Source organism: Amphibalanus amphitrite, unplaced genomic scaffold (genome assembly GCF_019059575.1).
Source record: "Amphibalanus amphitrite isolate SeventyFive unplaced genomic scaffold, NRLGWU_Aamphi_draft 001145F_arrow, whole genome shotgun sequence".
NCBI classification, from domain to species: Eukaryota; Metazoa; Arthropoda; class Thecostraca; order Balanomorpha; family Balanidae; genus Amphibalanus; species Amphibalanus amphitrite.
Genome location: NW_024882639.1, coordinates 98,705 through 123,163, shown reverse-complemented (window position 1 = coordinate 123,163; position 24,459 = coordinate 98,705). Strand labels below are relative to the sequence as shown.

General features: G+C 52.3%; 1 protein-coding gene across 1 annotated transcript in view; it reads right to left on the bottom strand.

Annotated features, from left to right (window-relative positions):
• LOC122370566 (POU domain, class 2, transcription factor 3-like) overlaps positions 1–16,319 on the bottom strand; it is a 68,268-nt gene extending 51,949 nt beyond the window's left edge. Inside the window, exon 1 of the mRNA XM_043346259.1 lies at positions 16,127–16,319. Within this exon, the coding sequence (XP_043202194.1) occupies positions 16,127–16,247 (121 nt within the window). The 5' untranslated portion in view covers positions 16,248–16,319. The remainder of the gene's footprint in view (positions 1–16,126) is intronic.
• Positions 16,320–24,459: the final 8,140 nt, after the last annotated feature.

Here is a 24,459-nt window from a genome sequence, read left to right as displayed (position 1 = left end):
ATGAAAGGCGGACGGCAACGAGATACGGTCGGCTCAGTTGGTTCGATGGCCATCGCCTGGCCGGGGGCGACCGGCGGCTCCGGCCGACCGGGCACGACAGAGACGATCAGACGGCAGTCTGTCCACTCTCCAGTGAGACACCGCAGGCCACTCGTGGTTCAGTAGCGCCACATTCTTGTCTTACTCAGTCCACCTAGAACCACATCAGCTCACCACGGTCCACATCGGTCCACATCGGTCCACCTTTGTCCGGCGGCAGCCCATCTTAGTCCACCGTCCACCCGGGGTGGATCAGCGGAGCCGGGGCGGCGCCCGACCGATCTATAAAATAAAGATATTCGGCGTGCTCCCTACTCCGGTGATGTGGCCAGGGGAGAGGCGTCCGACTTCAGGAGGGGACTATCCCGACGCATTGATCACGTCCGCACCCAACTCGCCGCCGCTGCGTCTGAATCGCCACAGTCGCCGCGGCGCGTCGTTTCCGCCGTCGGGACGGTCGCCGCGGGCGGCGCGCGACCATGGTAATAAGAGGCGACAACATTTGGTGCTGACGGATCAGTAATGAATGTGCTGTTTTATGAATATGGTGGCGGCCGAACGGCGCCAGAGCCGCTGGAGAGGGTGAGGGCGCCCGTCGTTATTGCTTCGAAAAGGAGCGATTTGTTTTGCGTGTCGCGCGGCAGCATGTTAGATGAAGTAGGCTTTGGAAACGAAAATGCCTTACAGCCGGATGTTGAAACTAGGCATACGACTGCCAAAAAAAGCACCAGCACGAGATTAAACACTCTTTTTTAAAGAATTTCTAAAATTTCAAAGAAAAGTTTAATTATTAAGTGCCCGAAAATAATACAAAACTCCAATAGTTCTCATGACCAGAGGATACATACACTCGTATCTCGCTTAAAAAAAAAAACAAAAAAACATTACTATCGCTCCATGTAACCCTTCCCAAATGACTCTACCTTACCCCAGCACACGCCGGCTGGCCGGGCGGTCGGGTGAGCCAGCGCGGCGGGCCCCTGGGCGCATGCCTACCGTCTCTTACCGCGTGTTTGCCGCAAATTAGGCACGCTTCTGTTCGCCACTCTGCCCAATATTCAGCACAAAGTACTAGGCCAGCCGAGGCAAGTGCTCGCGTCCCGCGCCCCCGTCTGGGAACATTACCATACAACGGCGCATTTTTTGCTAATTTGCTGCCCTGGCATTAGAACACATGGTTATTCAATAAGAGTCAAGTGCATAATTGTGGGCGGCTGGTGATTCGCCAGGCGGCAGATCGTGTCTGGTGAGTAGTAACGCCTGTTGGTGGGCACGGGCCGACAGGCAGAGGTGAGGGAAGGCACGCGCCCGGTGGGTCGGGGTGCCGCCGGGAATTTATGAGCAAACAGTGATACGGCGACGGTGTCACCATCAACATGAGATGACACGGTGTCATCAGTGTCTGCACGATTGGCGATGTGCATTAAAATGATAGGGTTACGAATTTCCGAGGCTGGCGCCTGGATCAAAGACGGCTAAACGAAGTCTTTAAGCGCCTTCTCGCATAAGAGGATGTCTAGCAACTTCCACAGAAGTAGCGCATTTATATCGGTGATCATAATATTTCCAGATGGTGTAAATGAATGATGCAAAAATACCGCAATACCAGCCACACTGTGAGCAGAATCAGCACCATCAGCAGCGTGAGCAGTGCCCAGCGCACCGTGAACAGGCCCTGCGGCGGCCGACTGGAACTGTCGAACGCCGCTGGCCGCGCGGGGCCGGCGTCCGGCCGCCATTCACGGATATTAGTTCGAAGTTGGCTCTGTCACTAGCAGCGGAAGGTGGGGATTTATAGTTAAATGTAATAGCGCATGGCTGAAATATTGCGGCCTGAACAAACGCATTAGTTATGTGCAGGGAATATGGAACAATTATGGTGTCTTCGAGCGCCTGTGCGCCGGAAACGGTGAAATGACTGCGAGGCGATTGATGATTTTGTCCGTTCAGCCGCCGCACCGCCGCCGCCGTTTCGAGTGCCGCTAATGTCCATGAGCGTCAGCCAGAACCGGGACTAACCGGGAACGACACCCAACACCGCTCACTGGATGGGCCTCGCTGGTATTTACGGGGTGAAATACGTGCAGAAGAGAGTAACGAACGCCGCCACACATTGACCGCTCCGTGATGAGGAAACTAGAAACCGGTGCAGAACTGCAAGGTGGGAGTTTATCGTCCAACGCGAGCGGCTAGATATATTCATTCTGAACATCAAATTTAAGCTCTGCATTCTAAGAAGCCGTGAGAATCTTAATCTTGGCGGCACATTGATTTATTTCGCCGCATACATATGCACCGCAGAGCAGTGAATCAATCACGCCCATCGCACGGTTATTAGTGTCAGCAGCTGTCGCCGGACCAGCGTCAGCGCCGGCAGAACAATGGTGCATAAACACGGGGGTTAGTCGGCACCCGACGGCTGGCCCCGGCCCACAGCTGGGCGGCTGCGACCCTCGGCAGTCGGCAGGGCCGTGCAAGGGTGACCAAATAGCCGCTCGCCGCCCGCTACACCGCCCGCTACTGCCCACCGCAGCAGGCAGCAGCTACATCATTCAGTCTGTCACCCCTCCGCGGTGGTGACAGACAATGACAGGTGACAGCGGAACGACATCCGCCCCCTCACCCACCCCCCACCACGTAACCGCTAGTGACTCCCCCTCCCCTGCACGCTGGTTATTTCAGTGCTGCACAGGGACGTACGGCCGTAATTACACTGCGTCGTATGCACAAAACATCACCGAGTGATAACAAGAACGGTAATCCTAGCATACACTTCACGTGCAGCGCCAAGCCCCAATCATTTTCCCTCTGTTATACGGTTGTTTGGGCTCCCGCATCCCCCGGGTAGTCGGAGAATCTGTGTTTGCATTCATTAGTCATGTCCCAACACCAGTCATTTGCATACCTCACGCGAGGTGTCTCACCCAGGAGCTTCCGAGGGCGTCGGTATTTTATTGACCTATTGCCGCTCGCGCGTCGGCTATGAATATTCAGCCTCTGGATGCTCGCCTGCGGACAGCAGCGGGCTGGGAGCACCTGTTTATTCATTTAGGCGCCATAATAGACTGAATAATTGCCGAGGTGCTCGTAGCGGCTCTGGACGTGCCTCGGGGCGGCACGCGCGAGCGAGAGGCACATCGGCTGTGTGAGATGGTCTGACGGGAGATAGGCAGAGAGACAGACGGACAGTAGTCAGTCAGTCAGTCAGTCAGTCAGTCAGTCAGTCATGCAATCATACCTACAGACACTAGACAGACAGACAGACAGACAGACAGACAGACAGTCTGACGCTCGACGGGGAGCAGCCTGCAGCAGCAACAGGGCCGTCGCCGCCCTCGATGGCCCGTCGGCGACCGCATCGGATCCGTTTAACCCCATCGTCGGGTCGGCGTCCGGCTGTGATTCGTCATCGTCGCGCGCGACGGGCGACGGGCGCGCGGCGCGGCTCGTTCGGGCCGCGGCCGATTCGCCGTGCCCGTTAGCCCATCTGATCCGATCAATTACCAGGCGGCATCGGAGCGGCCGACTCTCGGGATGGGACAGCGAAGGGGCAGCGAGGGGCAGCCGTCGCCGCCGCCGCCGCCGCCGCCGCGCCCCGCCGTCCGCGCGCGGCGCTCCCCGTCGAGGCCGACGATCCCCCGCCGGTGTCGACGCGGCACCGACTGACCGTCGGCCGGCCGAGTGGTTCGCAGTCTGACCGCCAGGGCGGCGGCGGCGCGTCAATAACCAGTTGCCATGGTTACAGCACATATCATTCTTCGGATGCAAATTCGGGCCGTGTGCTGTGAAGCGGACGCGTCCGGAATGAAATGCAGTGGCGGCGTCGGCGGCGGCGCGCGCCGCGAGTCAATACGCGCCGGCCAATGATATTCAAGAATTGAAATCGGCCTGGGCGGAGACGGCGCAGCGCACAGAAAGAAGGGGTGGCCGCTGACCGGTGCCGTCTTCGAGCCGCTGAAGCCGACGAGTCGACTCAACGGGGCGGACCTCGCCGGCCGACAGCGCCGCCAAATAGAATAAAATTTCCATCAACGATAATTTAAATTTCGCCCGTCGGCGGACGACGCGGCAAAAAGGCTGGACATCGGGTATTGATTTTTGGTCTTCGTGGGCCGCCGGCGGAATTCGGGCGTATTTGGAATTGAGATGAAAGGTTGCGGTGTGGTGCGGCTGAGATGACGGCTGGCCGACGTGCGTCCGGCGGCCGGCAGAGGAGCCACAACAACGGAGATGAATGCGAGGCTGAATTTGACGGCCGGCTGAGACGCTGGGGGCGACCGCCGACTCAGGGGAGGGGCAGTCTGGAGGGGGGGGGGCATTAGAAGGTCCGGCGCAGACCGGGCAGAATGACGAACGGAAACGAAGGCAGGGGAGCCGTCTGTAGCCAGACAACTCCAGTCAGAAAACGGAGAAACGAAGGGCCGGGGCGGAGGGCTGGCTGAAACCAAACTGGCAATATCACTTTCATAATATGATACCGGTGGTTACTAATGAATTATGACTACATTTGTAGTCGCGGTGAACAACTACATACCTACAACCCTTTAACTAAATTCGAAATCAGTTATGCCTACAGCAACGGTAAAAACCCAGCTAAGAGTAAAAATAATTTTTGAACGCATTAAAGGGTTCACCACCAACTAAGCGATATTAACAAACTGAGTGAAATATACGTCACAAAAAAGACTTTTAACTTTTAAATTGAACTAGGGAATTACACGACCCTACTGCAATAAATGTTTATCAAAAGTTAAATGCAAAGCAGGCAGCAAGGCCTTCTTGATCAACAATGGCTAGCCAAGTCCTGCAGGATACGACCACATTAGTATTTTCGTATGGCCATGTGAAAGTATAAATGACCATGGACACATATCTCGGTTGGTTAATGCAGCATATTAGCATACACGTTTTCCCATGCATTGTAATGCCGGAGCGCAGAGTGCATGGTATGTAAGCCCATCCGATTATGCAGAACACATATTCGTCTGAGCGCCGATATAACAAGCTGAGACTCCGGTTACCCTAAGTCGAAGCCACTTTCTCGCTTTTCGAGGAACCAGGGAATACTCAGCCAGGATTTGCCGCTCCCAGCTGGAGCATACATGCTCAAAATAGACGGCGCACCGCCTAATTTCGTCTCAGACACAGCATTTCAACAAGTCATTTACCACTTCGTGCAGTGTCTCCAGCCAAAATGCCACAAATGCCAGTAAAAATGGCATGACACCTCTGGGTCATTCGACACTCACCAGGAAATTTTCATCCCGGCGTGGACCGCTAAAAACAGACCTACAAGCTCTCTAGTCTCTACTCGCCTCACAATTTACTTCAAAGTTGTACATTCGGCTGCTACACGTACGATCAGTGAAAAGCGGCTTACTGAGACGCCTCCGAGTGCCGGCGACACCCACCAGCAGCGCACTGGCCGCTCGTGGACGAGCCTCACTCATCGATCCTCTTTGTCTCTCACCAAGACGCGTCCAAATCACGGACGGCTCCTTTTTGCCGCGTCTTATTCTAATCTCAGGCCCCGAGCCGTCGCTTTTAGAGTGGCGCGCCATTTCGAATCATTTTGGCGGGAAATGACGTCCCGGGGCTTAGAATTTATCCCGTTGTTATCATTTCGCCGGCGGGGCTTTCACAGCTTTGGGTCTGGCCAGGCGCGCACATTTCGGACGTCCACTTCGGTTCGACCTAATCCATGCGAAACCCATAGGAAATAACAAATGGTAAAAGGATTTCTGTTGGAATAATCCGGAAAAAGTCCGATGCAGCGCACGGGTCGAAATTAGAAGAATTCTTCGGCCTCAACGGGAAAACGTTTGTTGCAATCTAGGAGCGAGGCGATGGAGATTTAACCGGCCGCAGATCCGCGAGGGAAAAATTAGAAAAGAAATGGGTCCAGTGTGAAATCCGGGGAAATAAATTGAGTTGTAAGCTGAACGGACAGTCCAATAAAAATACCAATATCTTAGAATAAACAATCGTCCTCTAGATTTGATAGTACGCCGCGAACAAGAGGGACGATTTCGGACTCGCTTGGGTCCGATATTGATAAGAGTTAATGGTCACTCGATTGGAATGGCCCACATGAAAGTCCAAGACGCCTTCCTTTTCAATAAGCTCGGCCGGCAATGGTCTAACGTATCTCAGCATTACAATGGACATGTACCAGAAATGCTCATGACCTCATGGTGCCACGACCCTATAAATTGTCAATGTTCGCCATAGCAGAAGTGGGATTTGATCAGCCTTGTAAATTGCACAGGATTGAATTTCAGGATGCTAGTACCTATATGACGTGCGATGATGCTCATTTAATTTTGTAACCATATATTTGATTTAAAAAATCGGTTATGATCTGTTATAAAGCTGGGGAAATACAACAAACAATAATGAGAGATAATATTTATCATATATGTTATACTGCCGTATACGGTAATAAGGAAATAAAAACATAAAGCTTAAAAAGTTACTTTCCGAGTTTATCACTATTAGGGCACATGGGTGTAGAACACGTTATCTATACCAGAGAACTGAAATAAACCGAAAAAAAGCCACAGTCCCGCCCACACGCCAGGACCACATTGAGTCCACCATTAACCGGCCCCGCAGTATTGGACTGAACTGACTGGGGCATTTAACGATGTCGTTCCAATGTAGCCCTCTAGCTGAGTCGCACAACATTGCTCTGCCATTAGAGTGCGGCAGGGTGGGGTGCAGCTGGGGGAAGGGGAGAGGCACAGGGGTGGGGGAGGGCGTGATGCACCCCGCCCACACGCCTCCTCATTCCCAGTAGCATTCGCAATGGAGTGGAGGGAGGCTATGCAAATAAGGAAACGGAATACGGGTAGCAGAAGGGAAGCGAACCGAGTTGTAGTGCCGATATCCTAAAGGAAAAAGGGAACATTATCGGACCAGCGCCGATGATAGCTACACAGCGACGCCAAGATAACGGCGGACGAAGAATGCGCCTCTGACAGCGAAGGCTCGGTTTCATATACGAAGAAGCTGTTACTGCATGCTCTGACGAGAGCCGATGGTTCATGTTGAACACGTGTGTGCCGACCACTCGGGTGTGGGCGACACCGGATACGTCATCTCTCCGATACCCGCGGCTCGCAGTATAGCGCAGATAAGGCTCCCGGAGACGCAGTAACGTGTCGGAGTTCAGCGAACAAACACGATCATGAGAGCGGCCGCGATATTCGCCCACCGGTAATGGTTTTGCAACATTCCATTTCGTCATTGATGAATCGGTGAGTGGTGCTTAGAATGTGGATCACGTTTACACAGAATATTGCTGAATATTTACAATGCGGCCACGATAAGCAGATGGACCAGTAATGGTGAGCTCGGAGATTTGAATGACGCGAAATTCCCACTCTCTCTCCCGCGGCTTCGAGAACAGCCACGCCGATAAGATAACGCTTGTTAGCATTGTGTGATAGGGCACTACGTCAGAGCTGTATTCATCGTTTCTACACAGGTGTGGCTCGTTCATGCAATTCATAATGAAACAGCTCTGCGCCAATAATCAATGCATCTGTAAATAAGGCGAGGGCATCGCTAACCGTGTTACACAAGCTCCAATCGAAAAGTCATATCAAACAAGAAAGGTGTCATTATTTCATTGTTTTGTAATTTCAAAACGAGCACACCGCAAAAATGCCAAGGAAAATTCAACCAGACAATTCCACTTTCTGTCCATCCTTCCATTTCCATATACGAAATTCGACCCGGCCCACCCAGTCCCGTCCTCCATTTTCCACCCCCCCCCCCCCATCCTCTCCGGAGTACAATTCTGTGCCGGCGCTCCAACCCGTGCGCGCCACCCTTCCGCGCGCGTCGAGTTCGTGCCGGCCGCGCCGTCAAAGAAACCCTTTCCCGCGCCATTCACAAGGAGCGCGCGGCCGGCGCACGAGCGCACGTGGCGGTGGCGCGCCCGAAGCGCGCCACGGGGACGAGGCCTCCCACCGGGGGCGAGACTGTGCTCTGCTCAAACTGGGGCGAGTTCATGGCGGTTTGATGGGCGCAGCAGCTGTGCCGGTGCCTTCTCTGATGCACGTAGGATTTACCTTTTATTCGGATACAAAAACGTTATCAGATATCTATCGGCATCAAATATGTTAAAAATGTCGCATTGATCTGGGATCGTTCTGCAATTTGCCAGGGTATTGGAATCATGATATCATCATAGCTTGAATTTTTCTGAATATTGTTCAAACTATGTACGTTGAGCATCGAGACATAATTTAACCCGCGCACCGACGGGGGGGGGCGGATATCCGCCCCCCCCCCCTGAGGTTTTTCGCGAATAGCGGGAAAACCGCGGCGCGTAGCGCCGCGAAATTTGGTATGACTATTCCCTTATCAATTTTACACATGGTGTGCAAGTTTGAACCTCCTACCTTTCAAGGTCAGGTCACCAGGTCACTTTGAATGACCCAACCTCAAGTCACTTTTTTGCAACTTTGTCACCGTGCCAGAGCTACAGTAGATGTCGGAGGCCTTTGAAAGTCGCAGGATGTTATTAGGTCATTAGTAGCTACAATTTGTTTATCTCGGAATTTTGATATCGGTGACCTAAGGTCAGGTCAATTTCGCGACCTCCCCATTATAAGTCAATGGGGGAAAAATCAACTCCCTGTTTTTACCACTAAAACGGGTCGGAATGGCCCCATATACCATACATGACTTCATATACGATCAACCTTTACTACCTTGAGGTCTGTTTTGCTGTTGGGCAGCTGTGAGGTCATGTGACGTCATCAAAGGTCACCAAAGGTTTTTGGCCAATAACTCCGTACAGGAACAAGATACAGACGCGTGGATGGTCTCATTGTGTTCAGCTCGTCAAGACGCATCGAATGATATACATGATGACCTCGAGGTCACGTGACCTGAGGTCAACCTTTGACCTTGACCTTTCGAGGTCAACATATATATCATTCGATGCGGATTGACGAGAGGATCACGATGATGCCCTTAGTTTGTTCCTATCTTGACTAATTCGAAAGTTATTCGAGAAAAACTCTCTCCATATTTAGCGCCGCCATTTTGACTTTTTCGACCCCTGTGACGTCATCTTTGACCTGACCTGAAAATGACCTTTGTAAAAATTGTAGATCTTGACCGTGCGTATCCGATGCCGTTTACCGCTTGTCGCTATCTTGCTTCGTTCTCGAGATCTCAGGGGGGGCGGTCATCCGCCCCCCCCCCCCGTCGGTACTAAGTTGGCGCAGACCCCCGTCGGTGCGCGGGTTAACAATAAACTCTTGAAAGAGAAATAAATCACACAACAAAAACACTTCTCCATTTCATTACTCGAGTTTTGCACTCGTTTCTCCGTGCACATCCCAAGACCCAATGAAGAGAATCTCCCACACACATCTTCCAGTTTCATTTGGAATTAATGCGCTGGGCATCCCCGTGGATTACGTCTGGCCGGCTCAGTTAAACAGGTAATAAGCCATTCCACAAAGTTGGTCCGACTTGCGCTTTTTCGGTCCCTGGCGACTTAGTGATACAGTCTCGGGGCGAGGGGTGCCGTAGGCCAAATATGATGCTAGATCCCCAGACGTTGCCTATGTGAAACCACGAAGAGACGAACGTTCCTCGGGCGCAGGCCTAAAGGTTTAGATCCCCGTCGGTCGGAGTTTGAGAAACTCATAGATCGGAGATCGCCATGCAGTTAATAACATCCCGCTGGGGTTTCGGCGTCGCCACCTCCCGCCGCCACCCCCGCCCACCGCTGACGTCTTGATATCAGCGTGATGAGCCCGGCTCGGCGTGTCGGCTGACTTGTCGGCAAACACCGCGTTTCAAACACTGAATATTTAAAGCGGCATGCGCGCCGCGTGCCACGAGCGCCATCGAGCCGCCGCCACCGATTCATCAGACAAGTTCGCATTCATGTTTCCCTAATTTGGATCGCTCCCATTGGAATGCGAGAAAAGATCATTACATGCGAGATGTTGTATAATACGTGTCCGGCTCCCTATTGCTTTGATATCGGACACGGAGCTCATAATCGATTCATATATGCGGCTAAAACAAATAAATTCTAATCACGGGGGGAGACCAAATTGGATTTCTGATTAACATTTTAAATATGTTCGGCGCGCGTGCTGCTGCGCGGGGGCTGCGCGGGCTGCCGGGTGTGCGCCACTCCTCCAGCACAAACTGGTGAAACTGAGCACTCTGCGCCACGGGCTGTGTGCCGCAGGGCTGTCAGACCAGCCCACAGCTTAGTTCAACAGGGGCTGGTCAGCCCCGACGCATCGCGACTCCGACTGCCAGTGGCAGACTCGGTCAGTCACGACTCGGTCCATCCGATGAGCGGTACTATGAACCAGAGCGGCCATTTTTAAACAGAGCACCACCTGCGCTCGTGCTGCGCCAATTTAGCCGCGACGGCGACAGCGACGGCGCTGCATGGTGACAAACGGCGCGTCCAGCTCCTAGGCGGAAGGCGTCTGCGGACGAATTACTTTTTTCCTCAACAAATTGTGTGCGTTTACGCATGGGCGCCTTCACCCAGTATGAAGCACAGGAATATAAAAAAAAACTGGTGAAATACGAAATAACGGATGACTTTGATTAACAAAACATAGGCAATATTCAATTCACAAAACAGAGTCAGAGAGAAAGCCTGAAGGGATAGCTGAATGCAGGGCTTAATCTATCAGCCCAGCATCCGGTGTGAATAAGCATGACGCAATGGCAACATGTGATTATTCTTCCCGAAATCGTATGACTTGACATGCAGATAGATGGGTAGTGCTGATTTCACTGAAAGGAAAGCAGTATGTATTCGTAGTTCTACGAACTCACATAAAAGGTGTCTACTGCCCTAAATCACATCAGAGCAGTGTGCCTGCTGGATTGTTCTGCAGTAGACTTGAAATGTCGGTGGATACATCAGTAGAAGCAAGCAGGATCCTAATCTATCTACTTTGACCTCCACAGTCCACACAATAAAATAATACTATCCACAGCCTGGCATATGGTAGCAGACATTACCGATAGCCTATATTGGTGATCCAGCATGCAGGGAGCGCTAAGCTATTCGATTGGGTCACACCATCAGGACAGTCTGGTTTAGGCCATACGATCACTATCTGTCCAGTCCTCAGCGCTCTGTGCGTGATGTTAGATCACGGAAACATCATGTGCGAGCGTTTTTCAGTCGCCGCCTGTCATTGCAATGTATAGTTATCATGTATTGCAATGATTCAATGCATTAAATCATGTCGCTATACACATTAAAACATCTGGAGAAAGCTAACAAATACTCTTTCACAGTCTTGTGCAATGCAAAACTAGTTTTCCTGTGTAGGAAAAAGTATTGATCTGGGAACAAGCAGCTGCTGTCACACTTTGCAAGTGTCATACATAACCAGACTTCACTAAATATCGACGGCGGACTGACGGCTCTGCGGCAAAACTTCCTCCTAGATAGATAGGAGAACTTCACTGGTAGTGCGATGAATAGAAACATAGTTTGGAACACTTATCGCAGTCTGTCATGTTTCGCAGAGAACGTTCAAATAATAGAGTGACGTTGTTTGCATGGACGAACGCGCTGGAAAATCTCCCAAGCATTACTGTGGCAACGTTTTGAGGTCAATTTCACCCTTGCTGAATCGTAAATTGAACAATCCCTGGTATAAATTATAAATATCTTATTTTAATTTGTTTTTACCAATATCGAACTGTTTGTTATAGGCATGTTATGTGTCGGCTTCACCGATAACCGCATATCACAAATTCAGCATCTGTTTGTTAATGTTTCCTGAAATTTTCAGAATAAAACAGGATAATCCAATGCGCCGAAAACCAAGCGAGAACGAAGTGCATTAACTTACACTTATATTTTTTATCAGATGGTCTAAAATCACCTTTTCAATATCCAAAATATTGTAAGTGCCTAAAATATTCTCCAGAAAGTTAACGAAACGGTCTTATGATTGAAAACCAGTCATATTGTTATTCCAAGCGGCTGTAAACAAGAATACCAAACAATTGAGCACCTGGTGAAATGCTATTCTTTTCTTTCTACAAAGGGTCGCTGTCTTTACCTGGCAGTAGATTACTACACAACATCAAAGTGTGTTTCATGAGGCCGAAAGGAAAACATCAGCCGACACGGGGCGACATGCAGTGTGGAATGCCACTCGGCTATGGCCATTGACAGCCACGACTGTGTGCATACCCGTTTTCCTTCAATCTGCTCCAGTGCCCTGAAAACGAGCCAGGGATTTTCCTGCGCTGTTTGTTCCAAACGACGCCCAGTGCAGAAAACTGCGTCAAACAACATGCCAAATGCAAAATTGTGAAGAGGACCGCGTCAACTTTCCCCGTTTCTCTTGTCACTCGGTGCGTTTGGTGGAGCGACTCGCAGCGGCGTCAGGCCAGACGCGTTTTCTCTCTCGTCTCGCACGTGCGGCATATGGCGGCCAGATCACGATATACACTCTCCGATCACGAATATTCGACCAGCTCGTGAGCAACAGCTAGATCTGGATCGCATGTCCGGTTCTGTTTGCCGTGTACTGCGCCAGCGTCACTGCCTCAAACGGCATCTTTGGACACAATCTACCGCAGTTGCAGCGAAATAATGCAACACGATCGCCCGATTGTTTTTTGGCGATGCATCTCTAATTAAGCCATCCGGCAGCGGCGGCGACGGCTCGTCAGTGTGAGAATATCCGCCTCCTGACGAGGGCGCATGGGGTCCGGCTTTGGGGCCGACAATGCCACCGTTCGGGCCAGGGGTCCGTGCATGACATTGAGCACTTAAAAAGTCACGCCACCGGCCGAGATTTATTGCATCAGCCTTGAGGCGGACGTTTTCCATTGAGCTCTCAGCGTCTCCATAGCTCATGATAGCCAGTCTGAGAGCTCAAACATGACCAATGGCGCAGCCAGGCGCCATATTCGCCAGCGCATCAGACATCCGCACCGCGAGGGCAGAATCGGCGACCAAGTGCTATCAAACATGTGACATTGCAGACAAGCTAGCACCTATACAAGAATAGTAATAATAATCTTGTGTAACTTAATTTTTATGGCTTGTATACACTTAGTAAATTATCAGCTACAATAGGTTGTTGGGAAACTTTAGGATTATCCTAGAGTTTTCAGGTATTACTCGAATAATGGGTATGACACTTTCCGGGTACAAGTTTTCGATGCCTAGCATATTGCATAATCAGAATTGCGGTCACCAACCACTTGGAATGTTTGTTGCAATATACTGATCATTAACAAAAAAGGGAAAACGCAAACGTATCAAAACAGACTGTGCAACTTACACATCCCAATTTGTTTGGAAAATTATCTAACAGATGTTTATGGTTGTATAATTCCGTGGACTCCCCCTAGTAGTGATCTGACGCAGCATGTCAGAGAAAATATACATAAATGTAAATAGCACGAGTTGAAACAGCACATGTCTGAATCATAGCATGCTTTGCTGAAGAAAGCCGTTGCCATTTCTTTTAAAACTTCGTTAATTGTTGTTGCTGTTTTTTTTTTTAGTCTGAGGCATCCCTATCCCAACTGGCCAACTGTTAGTGCTCAAACAGGCCTAGTACAATAAACGTACCTACTGACACCATAACTATATATAGTCGACACGTTTGGACAATGCAGAAGAAAGAACATATAAAAACCTGCATGCACAGAAAACTGAAGCGGCGCGGAAGGCGCGACGGCCGCACGGCGGTGGTCTGATCTGATGGGCCGGTTAGGAGTGCTACTCCTGTGCTCTGTACACAGAACACACAGTCATATCACACTCCCGTCATCCTGTGCGGTCGCCCTGCAGTGGGCGCGGAGCCGAGCCACCAGATCGTGTCTGCGATACGTGCCGAAAGCCCGGCACCCGGCGCCGAGACAAAGACCTCCGCTGCAGAACAGACCACAGAAATACGCCGGCCGCGGCCGGCCCGTTCGTGGAAGTCGTTAATGACATTCACTTCGTGCATGTTTTTGGGTCATGCAGTGGAAAAATCGGCCGGCGACGGAAAAGTCGCCAGATCGCGTCGTTTATTATGAGGTGTGTCGCGCTGCGGAGAGCTGTTGTTCCCCCGGACATTGCGATGAAATAACGCCTTGCAGAGCAGTGATGCAGGCCGGTTCGCAGAAGCTCGCTCAGAGGAGCGTCGGGAGGGACTATCTCACGACAATCACTATCAACTCCTTGTCTTATCGGACATACGACAATAGACGGCTCTGAGAATTAAGCCAGGATCTGAATACGGGACGATAGTCTCAGATGAGGCCCTTATCGTGCCGTTTCAGATGTAATGTGCGTGCCCGAGCCACACAAAATCGTGCTACAGGACGACCAAAGTCCAAGGCAGAATTGCTATTGTAACTGCCACGTGCAACGCAACTGTCTCATCTATACGACCATGATACGACTGCCTCAGCTGTCACATCTGCTGCAACTATCACAACTGCCACACCTGACAGAACTAGGACAGCTGCCACAATCGCTGCCACTCTCAAAACTGCTACTTCTGCCAAACTGTTCCAGCTATTGCGATCATTACAAATACCATCCCCACTTCAACTAGCACTTGTTACATCTGCCTCAATCGTCACAACTGCCATCTCGCTTCAACTGTCACTTTTGTCACCTATATTACAATCATCATAACTGCCTCCTCACTGCAACTGTCACCACTAATGCCACTGTCACTAGCGTCTCTTAGCGTCATCCGGCAGTGCTCACAAACAGCACTCACCACAAACTCTTACTCACCCCAGCCTGCAGTTAGAAGTGAGCGCGCATTGTGTTCGAGCGACACAATGAAGAAACTGTGGCGCAACAAAACTAACAGTCCGGGCAACAGACGCCTCTGGATTGTATAACACCCTGTCACCTGGTAAATGACTACGCCCACCGACTACCTTTCGAGTTACTGACTTCTAAGTCACGCTAAGCAGTTGAACCCCAGTGCGTCGAACTTAGTCACAGTGCGCAATACCTATAAAGCTGTGGTGCGCAGTGACTGAGACATCCTATAACGTGTGGTGGAAGGGCCTCACTTTCATTGTGATCTGCATAATTTGTCGAAGTGTAGCTTACATTTTTTGATTTAGTATGAAATAGCTAAACGACATATCGACCGAAGGGGGACGGGCGCAGATATTGCACTCAGAGCAGGCATTGGTATACGGGGGACCAGTTCCGGATAGCTAGATTACAGTGACCATACAGGGACCTGCCTAATCTGCCAGAGCAGAGAGAGCAGGACAGCTCTCTGCCGTAAATTATGTGCGCTCCACCCCCGTTCAAATCCGGCCGACATCTGTGCTGAGTGGATGGGACAGAGTGGGATGGGACAGAATAGGATGGGACGGGAGGGTACGGCAAGGATTGAAGGAAGTCCACAGTGACGGGTGGGATAGAAGTAGCAATGAGATACGCGAGAAAGATGAGATACGCGTAAGGGGCTGTCGTTAGACGGACAAGATCCAGTCGTATGCACACGTAGCCACGGAAATCTGAGGCGTTGCCGCTCAACTTTTACTTCGACTACCGGATTCTACACCTATCGGACATGACTACCGAGACTATCTCGGCCAAACCCCACTTCCTGATGACACAGGTCATGTCAGCGCGGTGCCACTGGTGTCACCTGTCGCTCACACGACACCCGAGCGAGCGCCACCGACGCGCCGCCAGCGACGGGTCGGCAAACACGGAGGGCCGTCGCCGCTGCCGACGGAGGGCACGGGCGCGCGACGAGGCGACTCAGGCAGGTGTCACCCGGGTACAGACACTGGCGCGTGATGGAGGGGACGTAATGGGAAGCTCGATCGAAGTGAGGTGCAGGCCGGAGACTGTTGTGAGAGGGGTGCTTTGATGTAATACGGCGAAGTGTAGCTGGGTCGAATTTGGGAGCGTGTCTTGGCGAGTGTGTGGAAGTGCATCCAAGAAAGGCGATGTACCGGTTTGGGTAATGAACTGACCGGTTCTCACGATGGGTCATCTGGCATTTCTAGCACATCCTCATCTCTGACATCACTCTGAGGGGCGACATCAACCCACCGGTCGCGCCCGACTCACCTAGCGGCACGCCGGCCGGCGGGTGCTGAGCGGCAAACATCGCCGCGCCTGCTTCCAGAGTCTCTGCGAACCTTTCCACCTTCTTCATCGGCTGGTCAGCGCCTGTGCCGCACAACACCATCACACTGCGCGCATGCGCCACCGGTGCACGTGCGGGACTGCGCGCGGCGCGGCCGGTCGGCGGCTGTGCGCTGGGGGCCGGCCGCCGTCGAAGCGCCGCCCCCTGCCGGTCAGCCAGCGGCCGCGCTACACCCTTGCCCGCTCGACGAGCGGCGCTCGCCGGCCCGCCCTGTGCCGCGGTGGCTGGGCTACCTCCCCGCCGTCGGCCGGGCAGATGGCGCTGCTAGCGGGCAGGTAAATAAACCGCCGATTGCGTAACTGATAAGGGCACGTTTAGCACGCCGGGGGCTGGCCAGGTGGGGATGAGGGAGGGGGCAGAGAGGCGAGAAGGGTGACCTCGGAGGGGGAGGTGGTAACTATTTAGGTCCAGGGGTACCACCGACAGGCTCCCACCTCGGATCATGGCTTTAGTTTTCAGGTGGTCATGAGTAACGAGCAATGAGCATCCAAACCAACCACTCTTTTTATTTTTCCAAGAGACCTTTCTCCACATCTTCAGCAGCTGCAAATGAAATTCATCCAGACGTCAATGCGTAATAATTGATGGATAAAAATGAAAGAGTGCCTGGTGAATAAGAAAGTTCATGGCTGCAGATGCTCGTCAATTTTTATCATTCCAAACTGCAATCTTTCAATGGTATCTACATCGCGTCATTTAAGGCTAATCAATATAATATTTTTCCATGATGAGGTATACACCCAACAACCATCCTACCTACATATATATTTCTGAAACAATAAAGACAAATGAAGGTGAAGCGATCCGGAGGCCTGTCACGATGTTAATTACCAGTTGAATTTATGTTTTTCTTTTTCTTTTGATTCATCCAATTATTCACGCACGTCTTCCCACGCCTCATTGCTAAAAGGGTGAAATGAATGACAACCGTCAACCCATATTCTTTCAGCGAGTCTCTATGGTTTCCATTGTTTCATCGTTTATAAATTAAGTTTTGAGGACTGTCTAAAAATTTGCATTTCATAGCTTTCATTGATCTGAGCGATTCAAAATAGCACATTGTGAAATATCCCATTTTTATTTCCGAACAGTTATGTCATGCTTCTCTCCAAGTTGAAAACCTCGTGCTAATGGCATAACACCTGATGCACAGGAAGACATTACCACGCATCATATCAGGCGTTTTTGCCTATAACTGATTAGCTACTGGGCAGTTCAGTGGACCCCTTATAAAATGGAGCCCACTGGGAACCGAGGCCGACTATCGGGACGCCTCATCAGCTCATGTCCCGGGCCTCTCGGCGAGCCAGCGTGGTGCGCCGGTCAACCCGGGCCTGTAACACTAAACCGTCCCTTCCGGAGTGGCAGGGTCAGAGCTCTCTCTCCCTTCGCCGGCCGCTCTCTCTCAGGGTCACTCGGGCGGCCGCCCTCCGGTGGCCCTCCCCTCCTCTCCCCCTCCCTCCCCTCCTCTCCCCCGGCCCGCCCGGCCGTGACGGGGATAGGGTTGATGGAGGGGGGGGGGGGGGGGGGGCACGCGCCGACCGCCGTCACCGGCACCCGACAAAGCGCTCACGAGCGGCAGCTAATTCACAACCTGTGAATCGACAGTGCGGCGCACGTCGACGCCACTTCAGGCACGGGCTCGGCCGCCCTCGTCGATAAAAACTGCGTCCGCCGGCGCGGCCGCCAGTCCCACCCCTTCTAAAAAACGCCACTCTCATTTTATTGGCGCACATTCAAATGAAGGGTGGCGGCGCAGCCAATGGCGTGTTGCAGCGATGCCGAGATGCATATTTGATGGCGGCGCCGCGGCGACTGGCAGGAGAGGGTTGGAGCTCTCGAGCCGTCGGCTACAACATGGAGGCGATTGAAGAGCAGCGGGCGGGCGACGGGAGAGGGCGAGAGGCCGCTCAGCTGACTGAGGGAAATGGACGACAGCGGATGACGGATAACGGCATCAAAGGGTCAGAAAGGTTCACCTAAAGTGTATCACCTCGGATAAACTCAAATCAAAACTATTCTACTTAGTCAAGCCGAGTCAATCAAAACTTGAGCATCGTCGACTTAGTCTCAACTAGAAGTGACCCGTCTGACTCTAAGTGAGCTTGCTAATGACTCACAAGTGAGTTGAACTTCGACTCAAGTGACTCAATCTCAGAGTTCAGACTCTTTATTGACTCTATCTCTGACTCGGCTCGGCCACGTCGAGCCGGGAGCAGCTCGGCTGCCCGTCCGGCCCAACAAGGACGCTGGCTGGCGAGCGCAAAAACCGGGCGTCGATAGTGATCTATTTATCCAACAGCGGCCGGCGACGTGGCTGCCAATGAATATTGATCTGTTTTGAATGCACTGGGCTATCAGAGGTGCCGGGCGCGCTGTTGAAAACCTGTCACCAGCCACCCGGCCGGCCGAGCTGACTGCAGAAGCGGGTGCTCAGACTGGCCTCGCCTTGGGGATGGGAGAAGTGGGGAGGGGTGGAGAAGAGTGGGAGAGTGGTAGTAGTGGTGCTGGGGCGTGGTGTTGTGGGGCTAATGATGGGTTTATTTAGCTGGGTAAGTGCGCGCCTGAAAGAAAAGGGTGAAAGGTTTACGTGACTCAAACATGAGTTACAAAAATTAGACAGGCTGACATAGATGGGTTGCTGCAAAATGCATATTGCACAATGCACAATCACATCCTTTTTATATTTTTGCTCTATGTCAATGACGCAATGACAATTCCAGTTGCATTGACAGTTCCACATTTGAGATCATAGACCATCAAGCAATGGAAGCAAACTTCATAACATGCACACGTAAATAATGTATGCATTGTTTACTTCAATTCATAATCCAGCCAAAGTACTATCGGTCTGATTCGTTCAACCTGGACACAACACCACATTTCAGCCGCCTTGGTCCTTTTCCTGACTCCTCCGTCTGCTCCACTCCACCCAGCTGACCACCCGTCCCACCCTCTCCCCTGCGCCCCTCCTCTCTCCACTCGCCTCCTTTCAGCGTCGCCCTCCTCCCCTGCAGTCTGCCCAGTGTCCTCCCGGGCGAACCCGTCGTTCCCAGATGGCCGGCCAGGGTCGCCGCCGCCGTCTCCACCGACTCCTAATGTATTCACAGAGACGCGCCGACGGTAATCTGGCGCCGTTCGCGCTATTCCAGAATCTCGGCCCGTCTGGCCGCCGGCCGTGGTGGACACATTTCTTGGCCGTTCGCGCCGCCCTTTGACGACACCGTGATTTATTTCTGAGACGCTCCGCGCCGCGCCGGCTCCTTCGCCGACGTTTTTCTTCGGCTGACCTTCCACTAATCTATTCACAGGTCCTCAACCGGGGATATGCAAATGGAACCTTTCAGACGTAGGCGGCTACGGTAAAAGGTAAAATATTTATAATGTCGGGCATGAAAGGGCGAGCGGCCTTTCTATGCGAGAGGAGGACCCTGTTTTAGTATGCAGATTTGGTCAGGTGCAGCGGGTCTTGTGATGCAAATTTTTCCCCACATGCAGAAAATTCCCGGTTGGCGGAGTTCCACGGGAGTAGCGGGGCGAGGCGCGTCACCCTCCGTAAAACACTCGGCCCGCCGAAAACCGGGAGGCGCGGGAAACTGCGACAATGGCGGCAAAAAATCGCCACCCAGCGCAAGGTGGAGAGGCTGTTGATAAAAATTCCGGAATGCCAAGGTGCGAACCCGGTGCGTTTCCCTGGGTCGCGCTAAAAAGCTCCGTTCTATGGCAACTGAGGGTGTCGTGTGAACCGTCCGCTATTGAGACCACTGCGCGTCTGATAAAAACGTTCCATAATGCATCCCGCGGTGAAAAAAGCGTCTCCGTGGGAACCTCTCGCATATTCAGCGGTGCGCCGTTTTGGGGGAAGCGGTGTCGATGCGACCGTGCTCGAGCGTTGCCCCGGAGCGGCCTGTCCAGATTGTTTTACGTCGGCCCGTCCGGGAGCGACAGAGGGCACCCGGGCCGGCGCCTTTGTCCCAGCTGGACCCACCGCCCGGCCGTGGTTTCCTATTTTCTGGTTGATTATCCACGAGCTGAACCCTTCCCAGGCGGCGGAGCGATCTGCGCCACATAATTTCATACCTGTTCGATCTCTTTCGACCGACTGGTGGTTTGAAAAGGTAACATTATAACTCTTCCGCGCTCGCGCGCGCGCTGGCCGGCCGGTCGCGCCGGGCCCGCTCGGCGCGCAGCCACCGGCCGACGAGGGCCGACATTCCTGCCTAATTCGACGCCCAGCATCCCGTTCGACCCCGTCCGCCGAAATAAATAAGGCCCGTAAAAAACGGTCGGCCTTCAGGCCAACCCGCAGCAGCGGCGAATTTCAGATAAATAAAATAATGCCTACACCTTTGGACGAGAGGCGGCGCGAGGCGACTCGGGACGGCCGGCCGCGTTCTGAAGATGAGTCAGTGGAGCTGCTCTTTCCTTCGGCAGGGGAGGAGAGAGGACCGTCTCTGGCGGGAGAGAGGCGCGGAGACGGGACCTTCACAGTGCGATGGCGGACGGCGGGCCGGCGACCAACGGGACACCGCCCGTGGGCCACGGGACACTGCCCGAGCCGCGGACGGCGAACGGGGCCGACCGAGACGACCACTGCCGCCTAGATCCGCCGGCTAAAGGTGTATCCATCCCGTATTCAAACGCTCGTCGCCGCCGAAGACTACGGGTTAAAATATAATAGCTCTGGAGATATCTCCCGGTTGACCGTTAATTAGGGAGAAAAGGCATCGCCGAATAATAAAACGACCCAGCATCCGAATGTCGAAACCCAATTTAAATTCAGGAAAGAGGTAGCGATGGAGGTAGCCGATACTATCAGCCTGTAAAATGGAAGGGACGCATAGGCTCAAATATGTAGCCCGAATAAATTACCCGGTTCATTTTCTCATGCCTAAAATGCGACCGACAAGCTGGCGGAATACGGTATCAACCCAGTCGGAGACGGTCGCATTGTCTCATGTCCCGCCCTTTGAATGTCAAACTCCTGATGACCCTTCTTGAATCACGGGGTCGAATTTCGAGGTCTCTCCTATTCGTAGATGCTCGCCTGACCTAAACCACGGTGGTCTGCACTTCCCGCCGACAAATCCCATCATTACAGGTGATTTTCTATCGACGCAGACACGCAAGGCAAACCTCCAGTTCGCCGCCCAACTACTGTTTTACTCAAATTAGCAATCCATTCGAGCCCACACGTTAACTTTAAATGAGCCCGAACTGGATTGGAACAGATTCGAAACCAGTGCGATAAGCCCACGCGCCACGACTGTATGTCATTACCCGTCCACTAATTTGTGTGCTTCTAACAGGCAACAGCTCTTTTTTGCTGCAGCACAGATAACTGGAAAGGAGAACGACCAATCTGATAGTCAGAGTCGATGTTGGATCGAGGGAGTTGTCTGGCTCAGTGGAACTGAACGGACACTGGCGGGGACACTGGACAGGATCCAACTGCTCTGAATACGATCGGACAGAGGTGACAGGACAGCCCGCCAGGACCTGACCCGTCGCGTTGGACGGAACGGGGTCAGAAGGGATCGCACAAGGGTGAATGCTAGGTGCTCTCTGAATAGCACTGAAGGGAAACGAGCACATGGTGTAAATAAACGCTCTTTAGGGAAGGTGAGTGGATTATGTACTATATTCAAAAAGACTGAAGGTGAAAACAAGCACAAAGTAATACATAAACCATTCACACAAATCCCAAACCCACCTTTCTTTGTCCACAGCAACACCTTCCAAACAATACCGATGGCCAAAGGACAATCTGCTAGCGTGACTACTCCGAGGTCGGAAGGACGTGACTCGATCCTTCCTGGAGCGGGGCATAGCCTCGGGACAGAAACAGAAGACGCGTTCACCAGGCGTCGTACCCCATTGTCCCTGGCACCGGCCCAAATGTGCGATTGTTCACTTACGGGCCCATAAACTAGACCATTGAGTGGCCCACATTACCATCCAACTGGGCTGGCCTCGGTGACACGGTTCCAAAGAGAATGGGAAATGAGATCGGTCTAGGCGTCCAGATGAAGTTCGGAGGCAGTTAAAGGTGACGTTAACGGGGTGCGACAAAAACTGACCGAGACATTTTGGTTGGCTATTTTGTTGGTCACGTACTGTTTTGCCAGCAACCTTTTGTTTAATTGCATGATAGGTGCGAGTATAAAAGTGCAATTAGGTTAGTGTCTTTACATATAATGCTGTATTATGAATGTTGCCAGGTATTAGTTAAAAAAAGAAAAGCCAATGCATGTAATACATGCGTCATTTTAATCACTCAACTAAAAAGTGTCGAACAGAAAGATGTTCTGGCCCGGAACTAAGAAAGGCAAAAAATCAGTCGTACTAAATTAAATAACATTCAGCCCGCGACTCGCTTCTTTCAACGAAGAGCCAGCTCTCGAAACCAAAATCGTGCGTGGACGTACCTGAACTCTGTGGGTCTAAACGCATCATCATATATCGCTGTCTGAGCATTATGTCTAATATCACATATTTTTGAACCACTGTAACATTTGACAGTGCGCTTGATCGTATCAAGTTAGGTAAAGTTTCGTCTCATCGACAAAAAAGCCGGTCATACGCTGGCCAAGCCTGACAGCTGTCAGTTGTTACAGCACGCTGCACGAGCATGTGAAAGCATGAGCTGTGGTCTGCCAAAGTGCCGCCTCTCATCTCTGGTCACCATGGCGCAATGTCTGCCGCTACAGCGCCCTAAATGGAACACTCTTCTGCGCATGCGTCCTGCCTTCGGCCGTCTTGGCAAACAGATGCGACCAAGTCAACCATCAACTCACATTGAGGTCGTTGCCTCCGAACGTGCTTACGCAGCATCACAGCAGCATCATTATCTCCAGATTGTATAGGAAAAATACATTAATTTCCAAATCTCAGAAATCCCCATTCAGCGCCGGGTGGCGATGATTCTGGAAATTAACTATTCAGTGGTCTAAAACCCTGAACTAATGACGCACGCAGAAGAAAGAGCCTATCAAAGCGTCGCGCTAATTCCTAACATCCGTATGCTAAAATCACCGTCGCGGCTGCCATGACGCTGAGAAGCGTTGCGGTGAACGACTTATAATGGCTGTTTTGATTTATCCTTCTACGCTCGAGCAAAACATATTTGCTATTAATTGCCCGACTGGTGGTAACAAAGGCAGACGGAAAGACTGGGTGCTGGCGACAGCGTCGCTGAAGCGGAGGATGTCGTCTTCGGCGGTGCGAGACGACGCAATTAATTTCGGCTGGCGACTTTCCCGGCGTCGATTTTTCGTCGGCATGCAGTGATAACAAGTGCGATATTTTATGTAATGAATCATAGCCGGCCTGTCGGACAAATCGAAGGCGGCGTCGACATCCGTCTTCATCGCGGTCTCGGTTGGAGCGCCGCGCCGCCATCGGACCAGCAGAGTTTCACGCTGGAACAACGCGAATCGCACCAGATCGACGGGAACAATTTCCATTTCCGGCTGCGCGCGGCTGTGCGCGGCGCGCCGCTGCGCCGGCTATTGTCTCGGTACGCCGCGTCCTCTTGTTTTCCAACAATGCCGGGCGAAAAAACAGGTGTTAAACAAATTATTTCGCAGTCATTAATCATGGGCGGAGTGCGGCGGGTGAGAGCCTTTGACTGCGCCGCCGCTGCCTCCGCGGCCGCCGGGGTCGGGGCCGGTCCCGGCGGCTGCATATTCAAAACAGGACGGCGGGGAGCGGCGGCCCGGACTCGCCAGTAACCCGCCGCGCTCCAAATTGAACCAAATCCGCCGGTAATTGGCGGTCGGCGCGGCCGGCCGCGGTCAAGACGGGTAATTCGCCACTAATGCCGGTACGCCACAGCGCCGATTACAATAAAAAACGTGTAATCTGAATACTGGCGCGGCTGAATATAGAAAGGGTGCACCGGACTGGGCGGCGCAAATTGTTGGTTTAGCTGTCTGTGTCGGAGAGGTCCGTCATAGAGAGGCGGCCGATGACATGGATTTTCGCGTCGGACGCGGCCGCCGGGGACTGCGGCCACCCGGCCCCAGGGCTGCCCCGGCGGCCCGCCGACAAAACAAAGGGACCGACCGTGAGCGCGTGGTGACAGCCAGGCAAGGATGACTATGAATGACTGACAAAGGTGGATATGGATATGCAAAACAAGCAACGTAGAGCTGAGCAAACACGAAACCAATGAGTTGTGAATATTCTTGTAATATCATAAACTGTAATGATCGCGGATCCATTGCAGAATTATGTCGAAAGCGCGCTAGCC